This window comes from Orcinus orca, chromosome 13, assembly GCF_937001465.1.
Source record: "Orcinus orca chromosome 13, mOrcOrc1.1, whole genome shotgun sequence".
Lineage (NCBI taxonomy): Eukaryota > Metazoa > Chordata > Mammalia > Artiodactyla > Delphinidae > Orcinus > Orcinus orca.
The window spans coordinates 29,385,567-29,394,478 of record NC_064571.1 but is presented as its reverse complement, the minus strand read 5'-3'; the positions used below and the strand labels follow the sequence as shown (position 1 = coordinate 29,394,478).

The following is an 8,912-nucleotide window of genomic DNA, read 5'->3' as shown; positions in this document are numbered from 1 at the left end:
TATTCCTGGAATGCCTGGCAGAAGCAAGCACAAAACTACTCAGGAGAAACATACCCTCAACCCAGCCTACAGAATATTACTGACCAGGTAAACCCCCACTCACTGAAAATTAAGATGAGCTCACAAACTGAAAATTACAGTATGTAAAAGGAAACAATGTACCATGAATTAGAGTAGATAAGACCCTTTAGCACTTCAATAAGATCCAGTAAGTCTGAGTGACAGCCTGGATGTGGGGGAAAGAGGGGTAAAAAATGAATCCTACAGAAGAACTGTAGTGGGCTTCCCTGGTGGCGCAGTGGTTGGGAGTCCGCCTGCCGATGCAGGGGACGTGGGTTCGTGCCCCAGTCTGGGAGGATCCCACATGCCGCGGAGCGGCTGGGCCCGTGAGCCATGGCCGCTGAGCCTGCGCGTCCGGAGCCTGTGCTCCGCGACGGGAGAGGCCACAACAGTGAGAGGCCCGCGTAACGCAAAAAAACAAACAAACAATCAAACAAAAAAAAAGAACTGTAGTTATTTAGGTGATTTTGGGGAACCAAACAAATGATGGTCGCCTTTAGCATAAACTGGGTATATGGAAGGATGATTTGATTTTAGACAGATTGTATTTGAAATTGTGGTGAACATCCCCATATGGAGGTGTTCATTAGTCAGAACCATGGGCTTCAGCTGGAGTAGAGATGAGGGCTGGCTGGCTTAGAAGTCATCCATGCATCAGTGATAGCTGAAAGCCTAGGAATTCATGTGATCTCCAAGAAGAGTGTGGAAATGGGGAAGGAGGGGGCTCAGAACTAAGTCTGAGAAAACAACATTTTGAGGACCAGATAAAAAATAGGAGCAAGTAAAGAAAATGAGCTCTCTGTTAGTCCCCGGTTATGTTTGGGTCCTGGGTTTGGGACGATTTTCTGATTGTTTTATTTAATTCTTTCCATCTCTGGCCTAACATTCTTTTCCATCAAAATCCCTAGGGGAAGTTCCAGTAAATGGAGCAGTTTCCCTTGGGAGTAATAGGAGGGACTTCTCAGCTGGGAGTTGTAGAACCAGGCTGGGCCCTGGTACCAGCACCACTACGAAGTCACTTCTTTGGGGTGCAATTTTCTCATCAGTGATTTTAGGCCTAGGTAGGTATGAGGACAAGGTGGGGCACAACAGAGCTGATAGTACTTGATGGGACGCTGCTCAAGGGGGCAAGGGTGGACCGGTTAGACACCACCCACCTACAGCCTGTCTGCCCTTCTTCTTTTGTTCAGGTTGTGTGGTTTGGGACCAGTTGCTTGAAATCTGGGCCTTTATGCTCTTTCTTACCCTATTCTGCATGGAAAGTGAAGTCAGGTGGTCCATGCCTATAAGTGAAAGGTGTGGTCACTTAAATAGTAAGATAATGAGAGTCATCATCGTCTTATGTCTCCATGAATCTACCACTTCCCTATTACAGTGCCTGATGGTCCATCATTTGAGCCTCACTACGGGGTTAAACATTGCCCTCTATAGGCTACTCTATTAAAATGTTAACTCTCCTAGAAGAGGTAGTATTGAATGCTTTACCACAAATTGGTTTATTAGATGCAAGGTACTCAACCACATGAAAGCACTTACCACTCAGGGAGAAAAATGGGTGGAATTCACTGATAATTGAATTGATAATTTTGTCTCTGGTCAAATGGACTGTGGGGGTGGAGGGTGAGCACATCTGAGAGTGAAGGGATGAAGTAGCCAAAGGATTAGAAGCTGGGTTGATCTGGCATCCTAGGGCTGTAGAACTCTCTTAATTCAAGAATAGCTCAGCTCAGAAAAGAATGAAGCCCCCAGACAGGCTCTATCCTTTCCTTAGCAGAGAGGAGCTGTTGGGGAGGAGAGATGGGAGCACAGCAGGCTTTTAATGCTCCAGCGTCTACCCAAGATCGCCAGAAAGAGTAAAAGCTTTTGGGTTGGGAGTTTAGGGAGTAAAGTGTGTGTGTGGGGGGGAGTTTCACCCATTCCCCACTTTCCCCATCACAGGATCATACTTTCCTCACCACCCTCCTAGCTCCACCACCTGCCCCCCGCCCTGAAAAGCCATGGAAGTTTCATCTGGAAGGAGAGTTAGGGAAAAGGGGCTGTGGCCAGTGCTTGACTAGATGGTAAATGGGCTGCTGTGGGAAAAGCAGCCTCTGGCAAGCACCCTCTTCTTACTGGGCTTGGCTCTGCCCATCAACGGTCTAGCTGAATGCTGAGTCCCTTTTGGGCCTGACAGCATGTGATTCTCATACAGATGCACAGGCACTGGCTGGAGCCTCTGTGATACCCAAAGCTCTGGGTGTTCACAAACAGCACTGAAATACTGCAGTCTTTTGCTGCTGTTGCTACTGCCTGGAGCTCCCTCTAGTTGCCAAATCTATTTCACCTCTTGGATGCCTTTCCAAACAGTGCTGATAAGCTGAGGTGCCGCCATTCTGGGGTTGGGAAAAAAAGCACTGGCTTTGGAGCCAGACAGATCTGAGTTTGACCCTGTCTGTTCCTAGCTGGGTTACCCAGCAAGTTATGTACTTTGCTTCCCCATGCTGCACTCAGGATTGTGAGGACTGAGGAGGATAATATATGCACAATGTTTAATACCTAAGCCTCTCAACCACTCTGAAAGTTCCAGAAACACCTTGAACCCTTAGGTCAGCTGTGATTAAATTCATTTGTTAATTCAGTACACATTTATTGAATGCCTACCACGTACCAAAGTGCCTGACGGTAGGTGTGTAATGATGCCATGAGCGTGAGGATCTCCCTTCTCTTCTGGCACATATACTCCTGGGGGAGTGGGTGGGGAAATGGTCAGGAGCTTGGATGGCAGATTCAGTAAGCTTTTAGCACAATAATTTTAATTGCAAAAATAAACAGTTTTGTCAACTGCTTGAGAGTAGCGTCTGCTTTACAAAAATTAACGACAACAAAAAAGGAAATAACCCCAAAGCAAAACGTTACAACCAACGGCTGCTGAAAACGACATTGCTGTACAAAATCCCGCGCGAGACCAGCTCGGCTCTGCCCCTACCCGTCTCTGGGGGTCTAGGAGAGGGCGTGGGGCGTGCGCCATTACAAAAGAGTGTCTTAAGTCCCAGGGAAGTGCCTACTCAGTGGGTGGCCTGAGAGAACTTCCCTCCAAAGCGCGGCTGACTCGGAAGACAGCGCCCGGACCGCGGGAGCTGTCCATGGAGCTAGTGCTGTACGGAGAGTGTGCGGCGGGCGCTTCAAGGGAACTAGAAGCCGGACCAGAGGCCCGCCCTAGGGCGTGCCGGAAGAAAGTGGGCAGAGGAGCGGGGAGGGGTGGGCAGGTTTTCTCGTGCGCGCCGGACTGCGGCGCCCCAATGTGCAAACCCATTTCACCCTCACAGCGCAGCGAAGGAGAGGCCCAACGAGTAAAAGCCAAGGCCCTTGAGCCGCTCCTCGGCGCGCGCCTTCTGCTTGAGGTGCACCTTGCTGTGCCGTTTCTTCTCATCGCTGCGCGCGAAGCGGCGGCCGCACACGTCGCAGGCAAAGGGCTTCTCGCCTGTGTGGGTGCGCACGTGTGTGGTAAGGTGGTCGCTGCGGCTGAAGTTGCGGAGGCAGATGCGGCACTGGAACGGCTTGTGGCCCGTGTGGATGCGCAGGTGGCGGTTGAGCTCGTCAGAGCGCGCAAAGCTGCGCACACAGCTCTCCACCGGGCAAGCAAATGCCTTGGCGTGCGGCCGAGGGCAGAAGCAGCGTGCGCTGCACTTGCCGCCTCGGCGCCCCTTGCGCCGCGCCTTGGCTGTGGGGAATGGGACCGGCGGCGGTCCTGGAGGCTCAGGCACGCCACTGCTCCCGGGGAGGTCCGCCACCAGAGGTTTTGGGAAGTCCGCCCCGGCGCTGCGAAGGCCCAGCGGGGAAAGCTCAGGCTGCGTACCATCTAGAAACTCTGCGCCTTCGCCGCTACTCCCTCCCTCCCCACTAGTAGGGGTCAGGAGCCCCGGGAGGCTCTCGGTTCCCTCCCCTAAGTCACCCGGGGCCAGCGGGAAAGCATCGTAGGCCCCCGTGGTGTATAGTCTGCTGGAAGGGCCAGCCGGCAGCTCCGCGGGGCAGCTGATGGACAGCAGGTCTTCAATCTTGGCCCCCATCGGGGGGAAACGGGCCTCCGGGGCGCCCTGGTAGCCTCCCTGTGACCCACAGCTCCCTGGCGCCCCGGCTGAGAGCAGCTCCCATGGAGCGTAGGGGCCTTTGAAGGCCGAGGCAGTGTCCAGCGCAGGAGAAGCCGGAGGAGCCCGGAGGCCGGGCTTAACGTCGGGTGGGGAGAGATGAGGCTCATACAGGCACTGTGAAGGGGCGCCCGCCGAGGGTGAGGCCTCCCAGAACGCCTCTGGGAAGACGGTAGCGCCCAGATCCGGGGAGAAAAGGTCTGGCGGTCCCGGCAGCAAGGCGTCGGAGCCTGCGGGAAAAGAGGCGTCCAGAGGAGACCGGGATGCTGCCGCCTCAGCGCCCGGGAAAGGTGCCAGGCCTAGGATGCCCGACATGAGGTTGAAGAGTGCCTCCGGATCGTGCGGGTGTTCGGGTACTGCCTGGATGAAGAAGCTACCACTGTAGCTGAGGCCGGGAGGAGGCGTGGGCGCAGGCCCCTCCAGGAAGCAGGAGTCGGCTAAGTCCCCCCCGGCGCCGCAGCTGCTCAAGGCCCAGCTCAAGAAGTCACCTGCTGAGGAGGGAGCAGGAATCAGCTCCGCGCACATCAAAGGCCGTGCCTCGGAGCCCGCAGCCCCTACGCAAGAAGCCCTTGGTGCGCACTGGCACACACAAAGTGCCTTTTGATCCAGCCGGAGCCAGCATACGCCCCAAGACGCACATACAAACATGCACACGCAAAACACACGTGCAAAGGCAAAAGGATGCCTTGATACACGCACAGGTTCCTGCGGAGGCGCTGGAGGCCTGGTGGGGGTGGCATTGGGGGTACGCACACACAGGACCCCGAATCTCCTTCCGCCCCTAGCCCCACAGCTCCAGCGTCCCAGTCCCTGCCTGTTCTCAGGCACCTTGCGTCCCCGCGCTGCGCCGCCGTCTGAGCACCCCTGGCCGCGCTCCTTACCTCCGGGATAGCCGGCGGCTGCGGGTGGGTCCCTGGCGGGCAGCCGGGTCAGTTCGGTACTGGATTCAGAGCAACAGCCCTCGGTGGACTTTACCAGGAGCGCGTCGGGGCCAGAAAACTCGCTAAGGTGGAGCATGGTTCGGCTGCGGCTGCGGGGCTCCGGGGGCCTCGCCCGCTGGGCTTGGGGGCGCACGGATGGCCGGGAGGCCGACAGTCGGGGCGCCCAGCGCCTCGCAGACCTAGGCTCTCGGGCTCCTGGCTCCGGGCTCTCACCTCTGGGAAAGGGTTGGGGGTGGTGGTGGCCGAGGCGCCCTTGCTCGCTGGGACCCGCCTCGGGTGGCGGTTCCTCGCCTGTCCAAAGCGCAGCCGGGCTCCCCCAACCCGCGGCCCCCCCACTTATATAGCAGCGGCGGCGCTGGCTCAGGGCTTCCGACTCCCAGGGCCACTGCCATTTCGGGAGGCCCCGGCCCAGCCGCCGTGACGTAAATGCCCAAACATGGACACAGGATGTGTACCGGGGACTCCCGAAAAGGAAAACTCGGGCTGTGACGTCTTCGCCACAGCCACCGCCGGGCCCGCGCCGCTGCGTGCGCGCGCACTCGCTGAGCGTGGAGCACCGTGCGCGCCGGGACCGCGGGTGCGCCTGGCTGGGGCGCTGCGTCGCCTGGGTCCGGACGTCAAGTAAGTGCACTTCTCTCTTGGAGGGAGAGGCCGAAGGACGGTTAGGAAAAACAGTGGGCTTAGGGTTTCCACAGTTTGGGCTCGAATCCTCTCTCTGCCACCTTCTAGCTCTGTCATTTCATCTCCCCGAACGTCAGTTTCCTCACCTGTGAAATGGAGATACGTACGTCTACTTCATAAATTTGCTATAAAGATTAATTGGGTTAGAGCATATGAAATTCTAGGCACGGGGCACTCAATAAACCGTAGGGATTATTGCCATTATTCATTATTTGCTCACATCTGTGTGTTTTTCATATTCTTAATAGTCTTTTGTTGTTTAGCTTGTTCTAGGAAAAATAACTTATTTAAATTAAAAAGGATCATATCGTGAGAGAAAACGTCAATTAGCACAGAAAGGTATATTATAAATTGAAAATTAAAAGTCTCTCTTTTCTCTACTCACCTCCCTCCTGAGGTAGCCACGTCTAAATTTCCTGTGTATTCTTTAAGAAAAAAATTATGCATATTGCAAGCATACACACTGTCCTGCAATAGAATTTTCCCCCGCTTATAATAGCTGAGCGATTGCTCCATGTCCAAACAGAGAGGTTGGTCATTCTTTTCTAAGGCTGTATAGTACTCCACTGTAAGGGAGGTAAGTTTGTCCCCTATCCATTAACGTATAGGAAGTTTCCAACCTTTTGCTTGTCATCGTTGTTGTAGTCCTTGAGTAAATAAATGTGAATATATCTGTGGGATAAATTCCAACGAGTGTAACTCTGGGTCAAAGAGTATGTAAAATTTTGATACAACTGGCAATTGTCCTCCAGAGAAGTAAGGCCAATTCCTGCTCCCTCTTCTCTCACCTACAGGGTGTGAGATGCCTGTGTAGTAAACTTTTTTTCCTACCTTTGTATAAATGGCTTTACTCTAGGGGTGTTGTTCTCAGGAGCACATGGAGAATCTACAGGCTATATTTCCCTGGAATCAGTTCCTGGAATAATTGGGCTGCTTCTGAAAAACTTAAAAAATATATTTCATACCCTTATGGAAGCCGTGGATATTGGCTGCAGAAGGCTAGTCAACCCCTGCAAAGAAGCCTGCCTACTCTCCTGATCTCATCTCTCTTCTGCTATGGTTTTCCCTTTGTTTTATCTTCTCATCTTTTTAAATTTTTCATTTTATTTTGTGTTATAGTTCACTTAACTCCTTTCTGGACCAAATTAGGGGATTAGGTATATACATGGGATAGTATGTTTTTTTTATGAAGAGCATCAATTCTTGGGACTCTGGGTGCCAGAAGGTAGGAGGGGCAGGGCTGGGATTCCCTCTTACTTCTCTACTTTCTTAGGAATGGGCACAAAGCCATTCAGGGGTGATGGGCTACAGCATGACTGGCAGTGTATCTCCCAGCCCCCCTTGCCCAGCCTCCTTTTTCAAGGAGGAGTGCCAAGAATGCCCAAACTCCACCAAATTCTCAGGTCTTTCACCCTGTGTTCATTTTGCAAACATTCATTCATTCAGCTTCTCAATGTTTGTTCATTCAGTATTCATTCCTTAAGTGCTTACTATGGACCAGAAGGTGGATTTTGGTTTTTATTCTACAATGACTGTGAGACCTATCTCCATTGCTAGCTGCACTGTGAGATCCATCTCCATCCCTAGCTGCCCTACCCACCACCCCAAAACAATGCAACAAGTGTGTTCACAGAATATGTCATCACATAATCACCTGCAAAATACATGCTGACACACCTGCATTTATCCTCTTGTGTCTGGAAATCATGCACGTGCAGCATGACCTAACAAATGCCACAGACATAGGTCTATGTTAGCAGCACATGTGTTTCCATTTAGGAAATGCAGAAACCCAGCACTTGTCTGTAAGGATTAGACACACAGGGCAGCATGTCCTTTATACTGTATTTCAGACTCTGGGTTTGATTCTAATCCAAATGCATTGCTAAGGCCAGGTGATCCCACACCAGACATACAGGGCACACATGTCTCAAATCCATGCTGGCATCTTGCTGCCTGGGAGGGAGGGGGAGTGGAGGAGTTTGGCTAGGCCGGTGTCCAGGGCTCGCCAGGTTGCCCCGTCAGGCCAGATTGGCCAGCCCCAGGTTCTCCATCCCTCTGCTGTTCTTCCCTCTGCCGCGGCATTCCTCCTCCTTCTTAGTCATGGATAATTCTCCTACTCCTTTGGCACGTTCCCAGGCCATTGCTGCTCTTTGCCAAGGGCAGTTGGGCTAGGTCTGTGTTAAGACAAAGGTCCAGCTTCCTCTTGTTAGAGGCCAGGCCTGCAGGCAGAGCTGGGGAGGAAAGAGGGAATAGGAGAGGAGATGGGGGACACAGCTTGTGCTCTGGATGTGGGCTGGCCCATATTCCTACCCCTGTGCCCCTCACCTTCAGCAGACACACATACACATACTCTCGCACATGGGATGGTTACCTCTGGAGGGCAGTTGCATCTACATTTGGCTCCTTGAGGAGGAGGAGGGAATATAAAGAGGGAATGGGCATTTTGTAGCCCTTCCCAGCTCAGTCCATCTTACTCCCAAATTTTAACAGCTTAAAAATAGATTCCTGGTGGTCTAGTGGTTAGGATTTGGCATTTTCAATGCTGTGGCCCAGGTTCAGTCCCTGGTCGGGGAACTAAGATCCTGCAAGCTGCGTGGCATGACCAAGATAAAAAAAAAGAAAAGAAAAAAGATTCTGGGCCCAGATAGAATAAAGGTCTTTGGGTGGGCATGGAAGAGAGAGGAGTTTAGATCTATGAGCTCTACTTTAATTCACACTTCAAATATAAAAACACGAATTTACACACAAGAGGGAAATCTCATACACTGAGCACTCTACAAACATATCACTTAATCATTACAAAAGCTCTATGGAATAGGGAAATTAAGACCCATTTCACAGATGAGGAAACAGACTTGAAAAGGTTAAACAACTCACTCAAGGCTATACTTCTATTCAGTGGTAGAACTGAGAGTCAAGCCCAGGCTAGCCTACTCCACAAGATAATTTAGGAAAAGATCATTCATTTTACAAAGAGTTTAACTTTAAGATGGCTTTAGGTGGAGAATCTTCCTCTAGATTTTCAAATGTGCAAACTCCATCTGGCTGGTTTCCATCCCTGCAAGAATTCTCTGGAGTGACTGCCATTAGGAACACTGTGGGT

At 52.1% G+C, this 8,912-nt stretch overlaps 1 protein-coding gene across 2 annotated transcripts; it reads right to left on the bottom strand.

The window, feature by feature from the left end:
* Window positions 1–2,830: 2,830 nt before the first annotated feature.
* EGR4 (early growth response 4) lies at window positions 2,831–5,677 on the bottom strand. 2 transcript variants are annotated; one of them, XM_033400502.2, is made up of 2 exons: window positions 5,066–5,677; window positions 2,831–4,672 (listed from the first exon to the last, which is right to left on the bottom strand). In XM_033400502.2, exons 1-2 carry the CDS (start codon window positions 5,199–5,201, stop codon window positions 3,360–3,362), a joined length of 1,449 nt encoding a protein of 482 aa, XP_033256393.1. In that variant the 5' UTR covers window positions 5,202–5,677; the 3' UTR covers window positions 2,831–3,359. The 2 variants fall into 2 exon arrangements, with proteins under 2 accessions (XP_033256393.1, XP_012391105.2); XM_012535651.3 differs by having other exon boundaries at window positions 2,831–4,675; window positions 5,066–5,590.
* Window positions 5,678–8,912: the final 3,235 nt, after the last annotated feature.

What these genes read in the sequence shown, in the direction of transcription:
- EGR4 (XM_012535651.3), bottom strand. Translation starts at nt 5,201, where the DNA reads ATGCTCCACCTTAGCGAGTTTTCTGGCCCCGACGCGCTCCTGGTAAAG. An exon ending in AGCCGCCGGCTATCCCGGAG is followed by an intron (nt 4,676 to 5,065) that starts GTAAGGAGCGCG and finishes CTCCCTCCTCAG; the next exon opens with CAGGTGACTTCTTGAGCTGG.